At 34.2% G+C, this 23,805-nt stretch overlaps 1 protein-coding gene across 1 annotated transcript in view; it reads left to right on the top strand.

Annotated features, from left to right (window-relative positions):
- DACH1 (dachshund family transcription factor 1) overlaps positions 1-23,805 on the top strand; it is a 341,631-nt gene that overhangs the window by 279,732 nt on the left and 38,094 nt on the right. Inside the window, exons 8-9 of the mRNA XM_018071320.2 lie at positions 15,055-15,206; positions 20,304-20,451. Coding sequence (XP_017926809.1) covers positions 15,055-15,206; positions 20,304-20,451 — 300 coding nt within the window. The remainder of the gene's footprint in view (positions 1-15,054; positions 15,207-20,303; positions 20,452-23,805) is intronic.

Below are 23,805 nucleotides of genomic sequence, written 5' to 3'. Positions count from 1 at the left end.
TTTAATAGTAAGTTAAAATATCCACGTAACTTCTCTTTTAGAGTTGGAAGGTAGAATAATTGTGCTGTGACAGGGGAACGATGGCTGCTATCTCTCTATGTGCCAGCATTAAGATAACAGTGTCATTGTACAGATTGTTACCCTGTGAATATGTCTAATAAGTTATTATAGCATGCTGAGCAGATGGCAAGTGTGCTCCTGAAAGAATTGATGGATGAGATATGATGTCATCAGTGAGATGACAAGGTTCACAAGGTACTTGACCTCCAAGAATAAGTCCTAACTGGTTAGAATTCTAAATGGTGAACTTTTGTGACACTGGCTAAATGGGAAATATGTGCAATTTGTATTTCTTTATGGTAGTGTTTACCCTTTTCACTGAACTCCACATAATGGGATTTGGTCCCTGAAGACTTGGAGATATTGTTGGAAGGTTTCACCCTGTAACCTTCAGAGGATTTCAAATACAAATCTATACATCTAAAACTTTAACAAAATCCCACCAAATTATATTTATGAAGTCAGGCTCATAGCTTTTCTTTGTTTATATGTATGTAAGTATACAGCATTTAATTGAGATGGTCAATTAATTTAACATGTTCTCCCAAAAGATAAAGCTGCTGACTCAGTGAGAAAGCATAAAATTACAGTTTATACTTTTATAAGAATGTGTTTGAAATTGTGAGCTATACTAACACTGTAGACTTCTTAAGAGTATACTAATAATTTTAATTATGACTGGATTCTCCATCTCTAAATTCTGTTAAACAAATAAATATTTGATTGATCTATCTAACTATCTAAAAAGGTACCTTTCTTTTTATTATGTTCCAAATTATATAGCAGAATCTATACTGATGAAACACAGTTCTCAAATAGTCCTCTTAGTTCTTTGCATGGCTTGTGAAATGAAGAAGGTGCATGTGAAAGCCTCAAGATGGAGAATCTCACTGCTAAAGTTTAGGCACTGTTAACAACTGCATCTGGTAGATACCTACCTTCTCTTCTTTATTGTATGGAGAATTTAGGTCCCTGTTTATAGAGTACTGCTTCCATGGCAGACTGCATAGCCTAGGCAGAGGAATTCTACCCTTCATCTCTTTTAGGCACTCAATAAACCCTACCAATCACAAAGGGAGCTCTGCGTGTGTATTTTTATGAGCAATTGTGCAGATAGACAAAGCCTTCAGAATTAAAAGTTTGTTTACAATTTACATTGTAAATTGGAAGCAGAATCAGAAATGCAAAAGAATATAGAGAATATATCAAAAAAAGAGCTACTGAAATAAAGGGAATAAACGAATACTAAAGCTATATACTATGCCTTTCCTACAGTGAAAGTTTAAAGAGTTTGGGGTCATGTTTCTTAACCCCTGAAATTCATAAATCTTTTTTTCCCCCCCCTCATTGATTTAGCTGTATAGGGCAATGATTAAAAGCAGGAAGATAGAAAGAAGAGGCAGGAACATAATAATCAGGCTTTTTTAATCTTTAATAAAATACTGATAGTTTCTTAAAATGGTTATTTGGCTCCTTTCAAATGAGAAGATAAATTCCTTGTGGAAAACTCTTCCATGTTTTATTGATTGTTTGTGAAGCAAAACATAAATGCTATATACAAAAATAAACTATGAGAGCATGTACATGCATACTTGTTCTGAATTCCTTATGATATTTATTTTCAACACTGATAATTCTTTGCAATATTTGAATATTCATGTGACAGCATAGGGCTTATTTATATGAACTGAAACAAGAGGAAACCAGATGAAAGCACTATAAATCCTATGAATAAGAACAATATATTATCATTTTCCTATTTCCCAATGTTCTGAGTTTCAAGTAAGTAAAAGTTGTTTGAAAAATTTCTGCTACTGGGGAGTATTCTTGCATTTCTTAAATCAGATTGTAGGTACAATAAAACTTTCATAAACATGTTGCAAATTGCTTCCATCTTTCCTGTATAAATAAGATTCTGAGGGTTTCTAAATTACTTCAGAATTACAGAAAAGCTTTAGATTTAGTTGTAAATGTTATAACACTGTATCAAATTTAATGTAATCACTTTGAAAATGCGAATTATGATTTAAAGTTGCCATCTTTTATTTATTTATCTATTTATTTATTTACTTATTTATTTATTTTAAATCCGTGTCCCTAATCGTCCAACCCAATGCAACTGTTTTACTCGTGTTGTCTGATTCTACTGGTACAGGAAATGTACAGACAGTAGAAGGGAGATACTGTGGCTCTCAGATGATACTCTCATCCTTTTCCTTGTGTACTAAGGGTAGAGGTATTGTACCTACAACAAATAGTGACTTATTTACATGTGATTGTCAATTGTTATCTCTCTGCACGTAGTTTACTGTCTATACTGAATTATTGTCTCTGGTTCATTCGAAGTTTGTTTATATACAGTAAGAAAGAAATAACCTGCTGAAAACATGCTATTAGTAGAGCAGCACAGAGCTGAACCTTTAAACAAATATTTTCCTTATCTATAGTACGCATCCTTTGTTAGTGGGTGGATTTAAGGGATTTGGTTCCATTTTTGTAAAGTAATATCAAAAACTAATAGTGAAATGTCAGTATTAATATGTACCAGTTTGTTAGCAAAATTAAATAATAGTCTGTAGAAATATTTGAAACCATTAGATGAGTTTATCAAATAATTTGATAAATTTTACATTTGACTTCTCAGTTTTCTTAATAAAACTGAAAAAATGCCAGTTTCCACATCTCTTACCATATCATCATGTGTGTATTGTTTGTGTGGCTAAAGTTTCAGGAGCCAAGTCTTCCCTGCTCAATCTGATCAGTTCATGTATGTCTGTATGTATGTCTATGTGCTAGAGACATGTAAAATATTAATAGAAGGTCAATGATTGTTCACCGAGCTCTCTTTACCATATGGCCCCTGTGGAGGATAGAAAGCCCTGGCTAGCTTAAGCCTGCCATATGGACCTGGTGGAAAAAGGTAGGTCTTGCACACAGTGCAAACCTACCATATGGACTGGGTGGAGCACTCAAAACTCTAAACATTTCTTGTACGCCAGGGCCTTTTACACAGAAGAATGTAAAAACATACATAATACATTACACACAAAAGCCATTGAAAAATGGATCAATTGTTTAGGTTTAATATAATGCTTTCAAGCAGTGTCCAAAACTATATAAATAATCAGGACTTATTTTGAAATAGTAAGGAGGATCATCAATCATTTATAACTGACTTTTTTACTTTGCATTTAACATCTGTTGTATAATGGGAATGTACAATACTTTAATGCTGTACAAAGACAGAACATCCAAAAATAGTGATAGGGTTAAAGCAAAGTTTTTCTGAATATGCTCCTCTGGGTCTCTTTTCCCTCCTGTTCTTAACCTGAAACACAAATTTAGCACACTCTGTAAGAGTTGTGAGGCAAATGCTGGATTTAGAAATATCTTCTGTGCTCTTAATCTTTTGGGGAATTGAGATTAGGCATAGGATAAGATCATTGATTCAACTTCATTCCCTCTGTGAAGAGTGTGGTGTTACATAGTGGTGTCGTCTTTTATAAACCAAAGATGCAGTAAAGTAGTATAGTAAAATGCTCGTATTTCAGATCACTGGACCTAATGTTGAACTTTTCTACACATTGCCATATAAACATATCTATATTGCCTTGAATTTTTTTTTTTCTGGTCTTGAAATTTCAACAAGCAGACTAATTTCTTCATATCTTGGAAGGGGAAGAAACTACTGAATCAAAGACACTTTAGAAACAATGTGTTACTGAGAAAAATGTTTGAGATGTAAGGAAAAATTGTAGGAAGCAGTAGAATAAGCTGACTTGTAGACCAGAGAAGACAAAGGAAAGTGATTCTGAAAATAATAATAATTAAAGAAGAATTTGGATTTTACCATTTGAACTCATTACATTAAAATTTTGGTAAAAAACCAGACTTCATCAGTAGCACTGACTGCCTTTCAAAAACTGAACAAAAAAATCACTGAAGTTGCTGTGACTTGCTCGTCTCAATTTCCTGGGTGCAGCAGTTCAAAACCATGCATGGTCATCATTTCCTGATGGAGCTTTTGCTTTTTTTACTAGCTGGGCTAAAAGCCAACCTGTTATTGGAATACTGAATACAAGTATTATCCTTAAATGTATAATGAGATAATAAAGCTTGTGCAATTTGTTTCCATTTGTTTAGGTGGTAACTGTGTTCACAGTACCATAATGGTAAAGATTTTTTGATTCTGGTTTTGTTTATTTATATTTATCACACACATAAATTATGGTAAAGTCATAGAGAGCCTTTGAACCACTCTTTTGTATTTTGCTTCTATTACATAGCATTTATAGTTGCTTAGGGATTGAAATAAGTAATTTTTCAATTACGTTATTGGCATAAACATTCAAACTTTTACAGAAATTTTGATGTGAAACAGAATTAGTAAGAAGATCTGTCCCTATAGTGGAGTTGCAACACATATTTCCTTGATGTTATGATATGATATAGATAAAAGACTGAATGAAATATTTAATTTGCATGAATGTTTTAAACTGGATCCCAGAAAAGATTTTAATTTACCAGCAAGTATATGGCATGTTTGCTATGTAAGGTACCTTAATTTTCTGTATTTAATGTAAACCAAACTGATCCATGTTACATGATTACTTGAAACTATTTTTTATCTTAAATCACTGCAGAATGTGACCCATAATGCATAAATACATAAAGGATATTTTTTGTCTTCTCTAATAAGTATTCTGATATATTAGCATAAATTACATATTCCAAGACATGAAGACACATGCAAGCCAAATTTCACTTTAAAGTGGATGACTTAAATGGAGCAGAAAACATTAGAGGTAAAACTTCTACATTTTATTCTATCAGTGAGCATCAAGCTGGTGAATGCCATAGAAATATCACTAATGGACACATTCTGGCAGCTAGTTGCAGATGTTTGATGAATGAATTTCAAGAGAAATCATATCAGATGTAAAAATGCTTGCCTTTTCATTCTGAGTTTTGTTTCTGAGCACTCTGGGGTTTAGGGATTTTGTTTATTATTATGGATTTCTGTGAAAATCAGATATTAGGATATAACCTATAGACAACAGTTTGAGAAATGTGGCTATAATATTGTAAAGAACTGTTTCTGATGCTATAGACTATGAAGCTCATATTGAATTCCTATAGGCAGACAGCCAAATTTCTGTTAGGATATCATAACCGTATAATCCAAACTGTGTACATCAGTTATTGTCTACAACATTTGCATCTGAGTAGCAGAACCATTCCATAGATAGACACGTTAAGGATGTTTATTATATCTCTTTAAAAAAAAATATTGTGGGATAATTTTAAAAAGTACTCTCTTATGCAAATGTGGGGGGTTTAGCCCCAAAAATAAGGAAGCCTCTGTGTATACTGATTCATTGCTTATGATACTAAAACAGCTCAGTCATTTTGTACCCTTCCTGGTGACAATTTGTCAAAATGGGATGCTTCACATCCTTTTGTTTTCAGCAACAATTGCTGTATTCGGGGTGAGAAGAGTTAAGATCTTGGAGTTACTGGATCATATATTTCTGTAAAAAGTGTGTATTGCCATTTGGGTACTTAAGCAATGCTGTTGAACTATTGATGATAAAACACCTGTTCCCTTAACCTCTCAGAAGTGTGACTGCAGGGCTGGACCAACACAGTCCCCTAGGTACTTTGTTTTCAAAGCAGAGTTTTTTCCCCTACATTTCCAAAGCATTTGAAGCTTTTCCTTGCATGTTCATGGATTCCTGAACCTGTTGCCCAGTAGCCCCATACAGTTATGTCAGTTCAGTCTGTCTGACTTGGTTCCTGATTATTTTATTTTATTGGCATTTTTGGCAATACATCTGAGACAGGAATTTTGGCAAGGCAAAATCTCGGGAACGTCTTTTCTTAATGTGTTTCTGTCTTGCTATGCATTTTTAGACTGGTCATCATATTCACTGGTCTTCATAGGTTCATGTATTGTAAGTGCAAATATTAGAGGTAATTGGTAGTATCCTTTATGTTAAAGAATTTATTAAAATCATAGGCAATTAATAGGAACTTACAGGAAAGTGAAGAGAATATGAGTATATATGTTTTTAAATATAGGGTTTCTGCAAAAAACACTGTCAATGTACATTTTATATATTTATCTAAAATAAAATATTTTCTCATGTTATTATAAGAAGAAACATGATGGTATTCTGTATGAATATTCAGTTAAACAAAGCACTTACATTAATAAATAGATCCAGTTTTACATATTCTGACCAAATAAATATTTTTCTATTGGGACAGATGACCATTGTAAGCTGCCATAAATTCAAAGTGTTTAAACCTCTTTTGTCTTCTCTGTTGAACTTCTCCGAAGTGTTTAAACCTCTTTTGTCTTCTCTGTTGAACTTCTCTGACATATTTATTTGTGAAATGCAGTACTGTTGACTTCTGTGCCACCACTTTACACCAGATGCCAAGCATGCCTGGTTAACCTCATCTGCTTGGCAGCACTGGGGGGATGAGGGTATGGAACAGGTTATGGGTTGCTGAATGAATGACAGCTGATGACTGTTGCTCAGACACATTACCATATATTCATTTTCTGTTTAGGCATCTGATTCATGCTGTCAGCAGATTACCAGGAACATGGGCCATGTGACCAGGTAGAAGGAGCATTAATACTTAGTCCCCCATAGCTGCAACACAGCTAGATATGGACTTATTGAACACATTGACTTTTTTTTATTTTTCCTGAAGAGAATGAATACTAGAATTATTAACTGAACACAGACTAGGAAAAACAGTGTGAATACAATGCAGTTCAAGGTATTAACATAAAACCTTCATCTTCAGAGAATTACAAGTTACCAGCTGTGCTCTTATCAAGAACTCCCTTCTTATTACTGTTATGCTTACAAAAGAGAAGTGCTGTTATTTTAGAGGACAATGCCAAAAGTGCTAATATTGTTGATATTTCTTATTTTTACATCATCTTAAATCCCAAATAATAGATGTTTTTCACCTTTCATGAAACATGTCTAGAGGATTTTTAATGCAAATCATGTGGCCATTGAAATGATCCAATAAAATCTGGCAAAATGCAATTTTTCCATTATGTATTGTTTTTTCTCTGCATTTTGCAGTAGCCATAGGGAGACAGTTAGAGGGAGGAATAGGCAGCACAAAATAAATATGCATACTGTGGATGTATTGCCTTGTACAGTGCTTTTATCAGTTGAGATGTGCATATTCGTGTTCATAGTTTTGAAAATGGGAGATTTAGTGTGCAATAGAATCATTACGCAGTCTTGAAGTCCACTCCCTGATTCGAAGTTTGATTTTACTCAGGAATTTAGCCTTAACTGAAAATACTTGGCTTGATCATTTGGTTCTGCATACATTTAGGAAAGGTGGATGTATGATCGGGCTACCTACGTGAGGGACCCAGCTTCTGAGCCAATGCAGTAAAGGAGATTCAATAGCAAGTATCACGAAGGGTGGGTTTTGATTTCCTAACCAGATATCCCTTTACTGCATAGATGATCATGAACACCCTGACTCAACATGACTGTACAAGAAGCTGAGAATGACTAGTGAACCTATAGGGAGGTGTATTTGCACAACCCTCCACATACACATATGCATGTAAGCAGTTCTCATAGAATTGCTACGAAGCGAAGAAACATTATTTTTAGCACTCAGTGTTGCCTGTCTGTAGTGGAGTTAGCAGAGTACTAATTGGGATGTTTGACATGAACCAGTAAAATACATTTATATTTTTTCCAGCATCCAAAACATAGATAGCCTTACTCTGCATCCAGTTCCTGCCAGTGGCATTTAAGGATCTCTAAAAAAGAAATAATGGGTATCGTTCTTATAATTAAGAACTGCAGGTTATGATATTATAAAGTGCCTTGTTTTTATACTAATACATTGTTAAAAATGAAATAAAAATATTTAGCATACCTTTTTAACCATCATTTCTTCTTCAGGAATTTAGAGTTAATTTCTTAATTTCTTCAGAGTTAATGAATGTAATTTATTGTTGGGTGTTCAAGATATATGTGTTCTATGATTTTTAGATATAGAGAGAATCATTCTCTGACTATCCCATTTCTTCTTTTCCTTATCATTCAATGCACTTAAAAAAATTGTGTGAAAAATTCTGTGAGTAAACAGGATACTTTTTATTATGGGGATAGAGAAACCGTATAATTTTGTTTTGCACATTATGTGTTATGATGCCAAAGTACATAGAATAGAAATGCCATGGGCATTTTAACGTTCCCTTGTATGGTAAAATACCTTTGGTTAAAAATAGGAATGATAATTTATTCTGAAATATTGTGAAATCCTTAGAATAAATAAATCAGCCAATACTGCTTGACCCAGTCCTATTCAGTAATATGCTGCAAAATAAGATAAAGGTTATTAAAATAATCCTTTTATTGAAAGAGAAAATTAGATAAGTTGCACTGATTGACTCTGAGGCCCTCCTAGGGACATGTAAAATGAAGAATACACTGCACTTGATCTAGTCCAAAAAACCTGAAGAAATCCTCACAGCTGGAACATCACCACTAATTATACATTTTTGCTTTTTGGATATATTTTGTCAACTCTTTCCATTAATTTATAGTGATGTTATACCAGTAATTCCTTAAGAAAATTAAAATATGTGATCTTTAAAGACAAGAAAATATGTTGTCTTAAAAAACAACAGTTTGACTGTTTTGTCTATATCTTGCTGAGTCAGTGTAAATTTCTTGCTCTTGTGCACTCTTTCTTCTCCCCTCCTTCACCTCATAATCACAATCCTATTATCCCTTTCCAAAGTGTTTGGCCACCTTGAGTGTCCTTCTCCCCTATTTTTTCAGCTTTCCTGTTTCCTCACTTCCTGATAACTGTCTGTCTCCTTGTCAAGTCATCTCCATTTCCAATCTTCCATGTCCTTATTCCAGCCAGCAATACATTCCTTTTTTTTCCCTCTGTGCTTATAGATAAATTGGCTTAAAAGGTATCAGCATAGAAGGGATATTGCTGAACCTTGGAGAAAGAGAGGTCCCCAATGTTGTGTTCAAGAGGTGATTCTCCATCTGTCTCTAATTTGCATTATGAAGACAACTCCAACTGCAGTATGATCAGTGATCCTATACAGTAGTGAAGAATGATCTGTAGAGATGGCATGTTCTTTAAAAGGATTAAAGAATACTGGAAATTTATTAATTTAAACTCTTTTCCAAAAAGGAAAAACATCGAGTTAAAATATTGTGTTTTCAGTAGTTAAAATCTGATAGAATTGTCAATAAGTCTGAGTCTTACTGTTGGTGGGCAAGTCCTGCTTCTAAACCTACCTCCAAAATGGACGTATAAAACGAAGTTCTTATGTCCATTTATTTCTGCGTAATCCTTTACATCAAGTGAGGATGTGCATATTTCAAAGCCATACCACTTATGAAAATGGCCCATAATGGTATACTTGATAGTTAGATGCATGAGACCTACTTGCACAAATATAAGCGACTGCATCAGGTACAAAACCACTGCACATAATGTACACATCCAAGAAACATATTCTCAGTAGCTGTGATCCTTTCCATGTAGGCTTTTAATCTTTTAGTCATATTTCATTAGTGATGAGTTACTATTCCCAAAATCCTCAGGCAAACATACCAAGCCAAGAAACAGAACTCAGTGGATAGCATTTGCAATGGTATTATTAACTGTGAGAGCTCCAGCCTCTTTGAAGTGTTACAGAAATAACAATCAGTGAGTCACTCTACTTGAATATTTTATATTCCTCCTTGATATCCAGCTGCCACAGTTGCAAATGTTTTAATTTCAGAGTATTTGGGTGTCCTGGAGAACTGTTGTTATTATGAAAAGAAGATAATAAGTTGTAGATTGAAAAAAAAAGTTTTTGTAAGAGTTTGTTTCAGTACATTCCTTTTACAGTCCATAACGTCCTTCACAGTTATCTTGCAATGAAGATAAGGTAGGGTGAATCTTGAATGACCAAATCTATAAAGCAACCAAATGATATGGGAATTGGGCAAGAGGATTCTATTTATGTATGTATGTATGTATGTATGTATGTATGTATGTATGTATTTAAAATTTGCCTGAAGTTAGTAATCAGTTCAGTTCAGGACATGGGATCCCTTGTTCTTTTGTGTTAGTATAAATCCACATTTAAAGTTCAATTGAAGTAGAAGAGTTTCTCAGACTTGAAACTTCTATCTCTGAGAAAGGTGAAATATAAAGCTTTGTACTGAACAGTGTTTGACAACATAAGCCAAAATCATATTAAGCCAAATGGAATAGATTGTTTCTACAATGCAGAAAAAAATGTATGCATCAGATTTATGGTAGTAAAAAGTGGAAACAGAATCCTCTTTCATCACTCAAATGGTAAGAGTGAGCCTGTGTTAGGAACAAATACACGTGAAATATTTTGCAGAGAACAGAAAAGCATCAAGATGCATTACAAAAAAAAAACATTAAATGATTACAGAATGGCAGTAATCTGTATAGGGTTTGGTTTTGGTTTTTTTGTTGGTTTTTTTTGAGTCAGCTATTATGACTTACTTTCAAATCCTGACAATATCAATATTCTCCAGTTTGATTGGTGGCTGATCTGAACTTATCCTACTTGCTTTTAGGAATAAAGACAAGAGAATAGCTGCCTCTATTCATCTGTTATTGTTTAAATAGCTGTCACAGCTTCCAGGATGTCTGGTTCCATGTTATCTGGTGAAAGAATAAAATAGAATGGCAACAAACCAAACACAGTGAAATATGTTTGTTGCATTTGGCCCAAACCAGGTGCTGTTTACAGATAAAATCTGGTTTGAACAAAACCAGGTGAATTTTGGAAATTGAGGAACAATGGATGTAGTGGTTGTAGCATTTACAAATATTTTAAAGGTACGTGTTGCATTCAGACTTGCCTATTATGGTGATTTAGTTCATATGTCAGGACACATATTCATCTCTGCCCAGACACTGTAGAGGTTTGGGTAACAGCTTGTCCTATCCTTGTTTATTTGTTAATTTATAACATCTCAGTTCCCAGCACAAGCCAAGGCAGGCCTGAACACTTCTTTGTTCTGCCTTGTTCTTTCTTTTTTCCCCCCTTTCTCTTCATTGTTGTGCTCCCCACTCTGACAATGGAGTTGTAGGCTGACCCTATTTCCCCTTTTGCCCTGACTTGTCTTCCAACACTTCCTTTGATGTGTTTAGGCTGAAAATACCAAATCTCTGTTTCCCAGCAAGGGCTCATCATTTTGCAGCATTGCTCTGCTAATAGGTTAAGAGGAACATTAGTAGTTTCTCTGCAGCAGTTTAAAAGATGTTAGGCTAATGGAAACGAAAATATCTCATCCTATTGAGGAAAGAGGATTTGTGCAGGAATGAAATATTTTTAAAAGTTTTAAAGACAAGAGGTCATATTATTTTGCTACTAAGATATGTGGTTATGTTTTAATTGGCTGTGTTTACAATGTGGTTTTTCTTTAATATGCATTTTTTCAAGATTCCCTCAATCATCTCTTATCTCAGATCCACAAATATCCATGCTTCCTGTGTATAATATGTACATTTGCTCTGTTTCAAACATACTCACACTCAAAGTTTATTTCACATGGGACATCAAGAAAACAAAGTCACATTAGTCTGACTTTATTTTCTGAGTTGACCTTTCATTAAAATAAGTTCACAGTAAGTTCATCTCTCTAGTCTTACTCTTCAGTGTAAATCTGTTTCTGTTATTTATTGTAACATAAGAGTTTGGATGTTATTTTGAATTCATATCATTCTAACCCTTTTTGATTTACTTTGCCAATTGCGAAACCATACCACACATTGTTAAAAAAGTCTTTGCAAACTTAACATTTTGAGCATGCACAAAGTACAGCAAGCTTAGAATTAAATAAATTGTAAAGTAGTAATACAGTAAAAAAAATTGATCCCTTGCTTAAATTCTATGACAAGGCCTGTGTTGGAGCTTTCTATATCTCAACAATTGCATGGAAGAGCAGTTTTTTAATTAATTAATACTTATGGAATTTTGAAGTGGGTCAGTTTTATCTAATATATAAAAATATTAAAATATTTTGATCGTTTAAGACCTAAAATATCAGTAAGATTCCAAGTAGTCTTAGAAAGTATGAGAGGTCCTTGGTCCATTTTGCTGCCAAACCTAGAGGAAAATGACATATTTCCAGTTTTCTTTCTCATTTATATGAATCGACTTCACTATGCATACTAGTGATTTGACTCTTTCTTGCTATACCATGCAAGAGCAATACCTTCACTGGAACCACTGATATAAAGAATAAAGAAATCTTTAGCCAAAAAAACTTAGTGATATAACACAGAAGAGGCTTTTCAATTTTTTATTTTCTCTCCTTTTTTTTTTTAATTTTGGGTAGAAATCATTTGGGAAAGCCATATTTTCAGCAGAGGAAAAAAAATTTCAGCTATGCAATAATATTGTGTAGTGTTTATCAATCTATTATCTACCCAGCTTTGTTTAAGTTTTGACTTTCTTCTTTTGATTAATGAAAGCTTAACAATTCTAACAGCAGTTTGGAAAAAACATTTGGTAATGATTTTTCACACTAGAATAGGATTTGAGAAGTTGAACTAAGCTAGTTTTCAATACCCAGGAATACCTAATTTATTATTTCTAATGAAGTGGTGAATATTTCTATAATATTTTAAAAGTTGGAAAGAAGAAAATCGTATTTGGCTAAATTTTACTATGTTACTACAAAATTACTACAGAGCTATCCATGCTGCTGTGGGGTAGCACAAGGACAGCAGATGCATCCACAAAGTACATTTTCAGAGCCTGCTTCGAATCTTAGTAAGGTAGATAGGAAATGGTTCAGTAATCTAGAGCCAGTATTTTTCCAGGCACTTTGCAACATAACTGGAAAACTTAAATATAGCTGAAAAAATCCTTTATGATTCTGAATGGAATGAAGCTTTCCTTGGTCAACATCAGCTCCTTTCAGTAAACTTACCTTGGAAAGCTTTTAAATGGTGACTTTATGAGAGTCATTTTGGCATGAGTTGTGACAAATGGGGGATATGGAACAGGGTCTTACTCCTGGTGTAGACTACTCTCAACCTGAGCCATGGTGAAGTAGGAAGAACAGCATCCATGTTAGGAGCGATCTCACCAAAAGCAGATCTTTCCATCTGAGGTAGTCATCTTAGGTCTCTCTTACAGTGAAAAGACTCTTGTAGAGAAAGATTTGCCTCTTCTTGCAGCAGATGCCTATGAGAGTTCGGAAGATTTCTGAATCTTAAACTGATAGTGTCTGCTTCTTCCCACTGACCACAGAAAGAGTTCAGTGGGACCAGCCCAGAAGCAGATATCCTAATTCCTGTTTTGGTATTTCTCTAGAAGGACATAGTGAGAGAGGCTTTTACGTCAGCACTATAAATACTGGCCAGCATGACAGAACTGATGAGAGATGGGGCAAGAAATCTGCACCTGAGCGTGGCTGATAGAGATTGCTTCCTTCTGGAGCAATGGTGATGGGGACTGTTGGAATAAACTGGGACTTCAGGTTATGGTTTTCTTGTCCTGAGGTCATCAACCCTTTGTTACTGAATATTTCAGTTTTCGTGGGCCTAGACTATGTCCACTTAGGAAAATACTGCACTCAGTCCAAGGGAAAGCTCTTTTTAGGCAACTAGCATCAACTTTCATATACAATTCTAATGTACAAGGTAGAATAAATAGGGAAATACGACTACTATTGAAACTATAATTAAATAAATAAATAAAAAGAAAATAAACTTCCCCAAAACATATATACTTTACCGTGATCAAAGCTCAAATGGAAAAAAGCAAGTCTGACAAAGTGCTTTGTAGTCAAATAGCTGTGCAAAGATCTTCATAATACCTCGAGTACATTCTGATGTCCTTGTATTGTACTGAGATACGTCAATATGTGACAGTTAATGACTGAGCCCTTGGTAAGAAGGGTATGTATGCATATATGTATCTCTATATATGTATAGGTAGTTTTCCTTTTGACGAATTCAGGTTAACATCTAGTGCAAAGAAATTGACCTAAATTTCTGTATCCTATCAACAGTAGTCTAAAAATATTTCAGAATCCAAACCAACCAAACAAAAAACCCCACAGAAAACAAAAAAATCCCCCCAAACCCCACCAACCAGGGTATTGAAGTTTCTATTAGTCATGAGGTTTTTCTGTCTTTTTTTTTCCATTTCTTAATCCATTCACAGATTATCTGTGAAACTTTAATCTTAGAAGTCTTCAAACTGTGGGAGGTTTTTTCTGTTGTGATGTCAGAACTGATCAGATCTGATTGTGACAAAAATCCTACTAAGGAGTTTAGCACTAATTATTAGAAGATGTCTGTGCTTAAAAAAATTAGGCCAGTGATTGTTACCACACTGTTAATTTCATGTGTTGTTCAGACATGTTTTAATTGTGGGAATCAGGTGTACTTTCTTAATGAAAAATGTATTGGGGAACTGCAGTTTTTCTTGGTGTTGCAAAGTCTTCTGAGCTGTAAGTGAAACCATTAAGAGTGGGAAGGGTTAATTGTATGGGAAGCCTCGTATTCAAAGACTTCTCATATACAAAATATATGTCACGCTAGAAAATCTTCTATTGTCAATCCAAATAGAACACAAACTAAAATGAGATAATTGGGAAGGTGCCCATAAAGTCAGCCTGAATATATTATCACAAGTATATGTGAGATAATATTTGTTTTAAAAAGATTCTATGGCACTGTAAACTCAGTCTCATTAGAGACTGCATTTAAAAGGCTTATAAAGTTACTCATTAATGTTATCTTGTTGTATCTCCACAGCTTTTTCATTAAAGAAAATTCAGCAGAAAGCATTTTCTCCTGATAGCAGGAACCAATTTGCAATAAATGTTCTGGAAACCACTAGGGAAGCCATTACTGAGGTCTAATAAAAACAGACAAGCGTAACTTGTTCTATATTTTTGTTTCAATCACATACAGATGAGACCCCGCTCTCCACACCAACCGCAAGAGACAGCCTTGACAAACTTTCTCTAACTGGGCATGGGCAACCACTACCTCCGGGTTTTCCATCTCCTTTTTTATTCCCTGATGGATTGTCCTCCATAGAGACCCTTCTGACTAACATCCAGGTAGGCCTTTTTGTAGATCAGCTTAAAGGGATGGAGAGGAGCCAGTTGCAGATTTGTCTGAATTAATAAAACCAATTCTAGCTTAATCAGTTCATAAGATTATTTGGATCAACTCATTTACTGAAACTTTCTAGTAATTTAGGTTTTAAAGGAACAACGGCAAACAAATGAATTTAGAAGCTGTCAGATACAGCACATAAAAATACAGATTGTATATTAAACCACAGCAGAAAATTCATTGTAAATTACATTGATATGTTTAACAACATTTGTCTTCAATGTTCTTTTTATTACAGGCTAATGAAATGTATCTTACTGTTTAACTTTATCTCATTTACTAAACAGAGAAACAATTCTTTAATAAATAGTTATTTTAAATTGCTGGAGTGCCAAGGTGGAAATGATATGTAAAGCTATTTGAAATGTGTCTCCCATAAAAGCATTTACAAAAAGCACTTCTTTTATAAATAAGCTCATTTCACTTACAGTACTGTCTTCAAAGAATAGACTTCAAAGAGTATTACCAAATTTTATACAGATTTCCTATTTGGTAGTCACAATGTCTGTTTTATGTACAGTAGAACCGGATTCAAATATTATTTGAATTATACACTGGTATGTAGCTTAAAGCCAAGTTGTTGGTGTTTCATATCAGAATGAAGAAATTTTTTTTGTCCTGCTTCACAGGGTTTGCATATTTCCTCATCTTGTTTAACACCCAGCTTGTAGCCTGAGGTATTGGGTGTGCATGCTCTCAGCACCCGGGCAACCACTCTGCCCATTCTTAGCAAAGTATCCTGCTGATGGTTTAAGCCACAAACCATTTCAGTCTCTCACACTAGTCAGTTACAAATAGCGGATATTCAAAAATTAACCTGTGGAGTTAATTAAAAAAAGTATATATTTATATTTTTTGCAAAGCCTTTCACTCTATAGTTTGTTTTAATGATGAGAGCATACAAATTATATATATTTTCCTGGTTAAAAGAGAAGCAATAGTATTTGAAAGTGGTTTTACCATGAATAGTTAATGTTGCAATGGGAAGCCTCTGAGCTACAACCCTCTGGAAGCCAGGAGGTGTGACTAGGAAAGCTTCACTGTGTGCATGCCTTGTTCTTCTAGTTTTCTTTTTTCACTCAATGTGGGCACTTGTTGGAAACAAGATATGATCTTCTGGATACACTGTCAGACTCATTAGTAAGGTCATTGTGATCTCACATATAAATCTGTAGCTAACAAAATTCAGTTAGGTGGAACATACACCTAGATGCAGTGAGAAAGAGAAGGAGCTTCAATATACCTTCCCCTTCACCCCTTTCAAAGTAGGCAACACATTATTTGCATAGTTTAAAAATAATGATAGGTAATACTGGTTTTAAGACTGAGGTTTGATATATATTTAATCTCTGTAGGATCATTAGACTGCCTTAACATGATGATTTTTTTGGATACATGAAAGAATGGGAAGAAAGTCATAAATCAGCTTTATATTTGGGACATTTTTAAAGAATTTATCAGTGGAAATTACTAAAACAAGTACAGTAAAGTAAACAAACCAAATCAGAATGACTTATGAATCTCCAGGGGGGAAAAATGTCTATTTTTGGCATTACATTAAATAAAAATTGTCAAGAGTGACACTGAGGAGAAGAATGACATGCTGTGCTTAAAGCCTGGCTCCAGATAGAGTCATTCTGTGTTAAAACCAAATCTGGAACCTGAGCGTGTTCGCTACAATTATCATTATCCAGCCTCCATAACATCTGACCTTCCCTAAAGGGAAATATTTCAGTTTTGCTAATGTCCTGTGTTGCACTGCATTTCCCATTGTCATTGGCAGCATATTGATTTAATGTCAGGTTAGAGGATTAGCCATAGCACATACAAGTTGGACATACTGTATTTTGTGTAATCTTTTCCAGATGATCCAGTGGAATAATTAATAGAGTTTCATGCAACTCTGAAATTGCTATTCCTGTTCCAAGGGGCACTGATAATTTTTTAGCTGCACCTTTTAGTTTTTCTCAGCCCCTTCTGCATTGAATAAAGGGAGATACTGAATGTTTCAGTATTTTTGCATTAGAGCTGTCATTGGCAGCAACAGCACTTTTGATATGCATCAGTTTGGCTCTAGTGCCAAATTTTTTTTCACATTGCATACCTACTGATGTGCACTGATTTAACTTCTAAAAATGAAACTTAATTTTGTGTAGCTTATAAGTAGTCCCTAGTGGATCTTGACTCCAAAAAGCTAATATTTTTCAGACATAATCACCAGCAATAGGTAATGTATTACCATTAGCTATGTTAGCAAGTATAAAAAAAGGAAAGGCTGGGAGAGGAAGTGTGGTGCAGAAATTCAATAGAAAATGTAATATGCTTTTAGCAGCTTCGTACTTTGCAGCAATTCTTAATATAAAATTACACACATCAGTGTTACACTCTAGTGTTCTTCTCCATGTTTATTCATAATGATTGTTTCATATTTAAAGAACACCAAAATATTGTGTTTTGTCAGCCAAGGACAATAATAGTTTAATAGTAATTTATTTTAAACTGCTACTGATAATACAACCAATCAACACATTAAGCGATGCCAACATTGGCATCTTGCTAAATAATCTCTACGCTTTGCACTGAGAGTACATCTTTCAAAGATAAGTCAACAAGAGCAATCAGAGCAGAAAATTAGAATTTGGTATCTTAGAATTAAAATACAGCTAAACTAAAGTTTTAATTGGGGTTATCTAAAAGGGCACTTGATGTAATGATCTCTTTCATTTGTTACTAATTGTTTGTTCCTGATGAAGAAGAAACATATACATGAATGTAGTGGAATTGAGTAAAGATGGCAGTTGCTTGAGGAGCTTGATTTTATTGTTAAACACGATGGATTGTAAGAATTTGGGGGGAGGATGTTTGCAGCTTTAAACTTACTAGGCAATACACTTTTCATCAACAAATACCTTTCATGTAATTTTACTTGATCTGGTTTATTAATGATTTGGATGAATCACATGTTCCAGTAAGTGATTAATAGGAGGAGATTAAAACATTCTAGAGCATAAGCCAGAAGCAGGTATTGATAAACAACTTCTGCTTCAATTTCTTAGTATTTCAAATGCATCAATGTAGAAGAATATGGCAGGGGAAAGGAACAGAATTCAAATTAACTTCTACAAAATAGATTGTAAAGGCTTTAAAATATTATAGATTGTATTTTGCTTTGCATATGTATGTAGAGCATTATATTTAGCTTTCTTTTTTACTTTAGTAGTAATTCAGGTTTAACGTTCAACACAAAATATCTTTGTTATTTAGCCATTTTAGAATAGCAGTTGGATCTTTGAAAGAAAACTATTAAAACTTTAAATATATTTGTAAGAACACCTATTGTGTTACCATTGTTACCATATTTCCAAACATGGTTCTATACTTATGTAGCATATATCATTTTGGTGACCATCTGTGCCTTGCAATCAGAAGGTGTTGAGATCTTTTAGCTTCTGTGGACTTTATTAGATTCAAGTGTAATAGAGCTGCAAAGCATTAAGCTCTGAATAAGACAACACCTGAGGCATCAATTTAGTTAAGAAGGAGGATGAGGAATACTGAAAATAACAGGCTCTGAAAACAGAACTGAAAGAGGAGTTTGAAGGACACAAATTTTAAAGTAGTCATTGATACTGGGAAGACTAGAGGGATAAAAATGCAGACTAACACTCATGAAAAATACTTTTTCTATTTCTCAAGTATGACTTCTTTTTCCAATCCTTTTTTTGGAGATATATTAAAAAAAAAAAAAAGTAAAAAAACATGCAGCCCAGAATCCAATTTAGGAAGTGTGCCTGAGGGGTGAGGAAGCTTATTTTGGAGTGGGGGGTCATGGTTTCATATCTGTAGCACTACAGGTCTTGAGTGTGAACCTTGTATCTGTTAGCTTAATGCTTCCCTAGCAGAGCCATTGGGGAGTACTCTCCAGTCTCTCTTGTTGGCATTGTTTTGCTTTATATCAGTAATTAAATCTCTGTTGGGTCAAATTATCTCTATGGTTAAGTTATCAAGAGTCTTGCCTAGGATAAAGGAGAGTTATTTTTGTATCCTTGGAGGTTCATATATGCATATCCATGCTTAATTATCTGCTCTATTATGATAGCTTCAATAGGAGAGATTCATGTGTAGACCTAAGAGCCTGGTGGCCAGGCTTCTTGAAAATCTAAAAGGACGTTTCCATGTTCATTTATTTCAATTCCATTTCTCCTTCCATTTCCATGCCCTATCTCAGTGTCCTAACTATGTAGTTATTATTATTGTTATTATTGTTATTGTTACACTGTTAGCTCTGCCAGGATCATCCTACTTCCTTGCAAAAGAAGAAGGGAGTGTGAAGTTGAAATTCACAAGAGAACTTTAGAATAGTCTGAATTATTATTTCCTGATACAATAAAAACAGGAAAAAAAGGCAGAATTTTTCTCAGGTCAAGAAATTGAGAGATGATTGTGTTTCGTTCTCTGCTGTGAGATAATTATCCAAGATCAGGTAATGGATTTTTTAAACAGAGATATTTTCATGCTCTGTGACTCTCCTTTGCTTAGCATCCCAATGTACCTATCGTTCTTGGAAACTCTATGAAATATGAAAATATTTGAAAGTAATAATAATTAACAATTATGAGGAGCAAAATGGCAAGACTTTAAAAGAACCTTTCTCCCTTTGCTAATTTTCATTGACTTGAGTTGGACTAGAGATTAAATTCTGTGTATGATGTGATTGTGAGACTGCCAATTCTTTTTCAATTTTCTTGAAAGGAATAGACCTATCCCTCTACGTTTTCACATTAATTATATCATAGTCAAATGTGAGTTTGCATTTTCTGGGAAGACTTGACTTGTGGCTTTTTACAGATTTTTTTCCATCTGTTAAAATTAATTCCAGTTAAAAATTACTGTTGATAATTGGGATGCTTTGATCCTGTGACATAATAATTTTATTTCTGGAATCTCATATGACTATCAGGGGAAAAAAACAGTAGCTAGTTATTATGTCAGCTGTTCTAACATTGTTTCAAACGTTATCCAACTTTATCTTTGAACAGGGTCTACTAAAGGTTGCTATAGACAATGCCAGAGCTCAAGAGAAACAGGTCCAACTGGAAAAGACAGAGCTGAAGATGGAGCTCTTCAGGGAACGAGAACTGAGGGAAACACTTGAAAAACAGTTGGCTGTGGAGCAGAAGAACAGAGGTATTTTAATTAAGCAGTTTGCTATTTATTTCCTTAGGAAAAATAATTTTTTATCAAACACTTGTGTTTGATCAAAACACTACCCCCTTACATCATGTTGTGTCTCAGCTGACTGCAATGCAAGAAGTTTTATAACCTGCCTGATTTTCTGTAGGATCTTCATGAGACTTGGAGCAAGGACCTTCTTTTGCTCAATGTTTTTCTTGAATATTGCTTGTTACATCAATAATAAAAAAGCGATTATAAATACCATAGGTGCTGTTACAGAATTTTACAGGTTGTGATCATTATGATAAGGGATAGCTTCTTAATGCAATTTAAGAATCTGCAAGTTTTTAGGAACTCTCGTCTGTGTTCTTATATTGCATATTTAGGCATAAGTAATAAATATGAAGATGATAGTAATATATAAGCCCTTTATAGTGCATAGTAGATAAAATGCATATTTGTAGAAGGAACAGTTAAGGTTCTTGATAAAGCAGGACCATTAGTAGCATTTCTAACATTAACACTGTAAAGCATATACATGTTAAAGATTTTTAAATAATTTCATTGATAGTAAAGGCAAGACTATTTACAGTGATTTGCATTAACTGTTTGGATTATGAGCATGTTCCCATCTTTCTTTGTGCATCCATTTTTCTGTCTGTGTATGCCTCACCCTTTAATAGTGTCTAATTACTTTCAAGGGACAGCTAACCTCAGGGACTCGCTGTTTAACTCAGACCATAGCAAGTCAGATGTGTATTTTTGCAGGGCTAGAGTTACAACTCTCTTCTTATTCAGTTTAATTTTCTGGGAACCACCTAAATAGAGAATCCTAAGAACAATTGGTTTCACAACCAATGTCATTATACCTTTAACTAACACGCTAGCAGTAAGTACAAAATGTAATCCTGTTTACTGCCTTGACCCATTCAAAGGTAGGACTATCACATCATTAATTATCCTTTTTTAACTTTTGAGAATACATTTTTAAGACAATAGCTATTAACAATTATTACAGCTGTGCAGTGCATCATCCCTTTGTGCACAGCTGGTCCATTCTGCTCAGTACAATTGTACTACTTACACTTCTGAAGTAGTTTGGTAAAAGAGCTTGTTTATTCTTTGAATCTTTCTCACAACTGCTCAAATATATATTCTTTTTTAGAGTTACGCAGTCATATGCACAGTACAAAAGGTTGTGGGGGAACCATCTGACCTTACTCGAGTTTTACCATCTAAAACCTTCTATTTACATGAATAGAAGTTCCCTTTCTGGTCAATAAAGAAAGAGATTTGTATATCCTGTTCTCATATAGGTCATCAATTGCACTGTGAAGACTTGTTTCTCTTCCCTTTAACTCCCGAGGGAATATCATTGACTCGACTATACTAGACACATATGTTTTGATCAGCTAAAATTAAGCAAAATGAATTTCACTCAGAGTTGTCAGAAAAGAGTATGGGATAGTCCCTTATTTTGTTCAGGGTACTGAAATAATTGACAATATTATTTTCAGCATGATGCATTACCTGCTTTTGGATATGTATCCCTCTAATGATGATGTTGCACCGGGAAGAGTCAGACCAAAGAGGAATAGATTTGAACAGTTATTGGTGATATACAGTAAAGCAATTATAATGAGGATAACTATCTCTACCAGTAGATACTTCTGTTCTAAAGAAAGAAAAGTGATGGATTATTCTTTGAAAGGAACAAATTGATGTAAGAGTGAAAAAAATAAGGCCAGATTGTAATTATTGTGAGAATTTATTCCTCAATTAAAGGTAGAAAAATGCATAGGAGCCTTTACCTATTATTAGTTTTCTAGATAACAAGTTTATCTTAAAGAAAATTTCACATGTCTTAAGCATGAACAAGATGGGAGAAGTGTACCATATCCCTGAAGTAAAGATATACCATATGAAAATACTGAAATACACTTAAAAGCTACAGCACAGAAACACAAACCACTGTTTCACATACAGGTCAAAACTCCTTAGCTGAATGGGATCTGCAGCATTAGGCAACATCTATTTATCTTTTGCTCATCATGTTAACACAAGTTAAATATCATTTTCTTTAGTAGCTGCATCTGAATATTTTTGCCTTTTTTTTGGAACATTAAATTCACTGCTGCTACTGTATATTCTATAGAGCTGCGTATTTACTGTACTGTTTCCTTCCTTCTTTGTATATATTCCAATTAGTGATTCCTAAGGCTGTAGGATGTGTCTCATCAACTGGTGAAAGTAGGATAATATCTCTTCTGTGAGCAGCTACACAGTAAGGGCTTGCTAATTCTGGCTCTGACTGCTGTAGTCACATCTACAATGTGTCAGCCATGATGACATTTTAATTCAGAAAGCAACATATGTTTCCTTCTCATTTATTGCAATCACTTTCAAAGTACTTATAATGAAAACATTAAAACCATGCAATGATTCAAAATGTATTTAGTTTAGTCTTTGTATAGATGCTAGATGTTCTTTGATGGTATAAGGTAATTAGCCTGTGAAGTAGTTGGTGTAGTACAAAATGAGAAAGAACTAAAATTCCAAAGTCTTGTATGTAAATTATGTAGTTATTCTGACTACAGGATATGTGCTTATGTTAATTTTGTGCCTGAACAGTTCTGTATAGCAACACAAAATATCCAAGATCAACCAAAAGGTGGTTCTTCTTAGCATATAAATTAAATAGTAATAAGACAGTTCCCTTTAAAAGTTCCATTATTTGCATTCTGTGAAATATACCACAGTCACAGTCTACTGTACATGGGGACTATGAAGTGGTGGAAGTATATTTTTATCTTTTTCAGCATTTATCCCTAGGATGTTCCAGAGGTTACTTTGGAGTGAGATAGAGGGCTAGGTAAATCTTGGCATGCAAACCTAGCATCACCTAGTATTTGGGTTTGGCAGGGATAATTTTTTTAATGTAGGTAATGAATTCTTTAGTGAATAGTTTAGTAGCTGATTTTTTAATTAGTGTCAAAATAACAGACTCTTCAGGAAGATCTTAGGACAAATAAGCTTTTTTCATGCACATCCATGAAACCCCTGAATGTACTATGTGAGAAGGATTGGGGTGTGGTGGGGGAGATAATGCTGTGCTGTACAACTTCACATAATTCCTTCAGAGGCTAACTTTGTTTTTTATGGGGTAGAAAAATTGGTTCCCATTTTCCTTTTTCATCAGGAACATAACCTGTGATACCTTCCTTTAGTTAGGGATCCTTCAAGTCTTACTTTTGTGCTTGTAAGTCATTGGTAACATAGAGAAGAAAATTGTGGAGTTTCATCCTGAACTTACAATCCTTTTCCTTACACAGTTTGAACAGAAGAGATACAAGGAAAACATTTTTT

Source organism: Manacus vitellinus, unplaced genomic scaffold, assembly GCF_001715985.3.
Source record: "Manacus vitellinus isolate BGI_N305 unplaced genomic scaffold, ASM171598v3 scaffold_2_pilon, whole genome shotgun sequence".
Lineage (NCBI taxonomy): Eukaryota > Metazoa > Chordata > Aves > Passeriformes > Pipridae > Manacus > Manacus vitellinus.
This window is presented reverse-complemented; position numbering and strand designations above follow the sequence as displayed.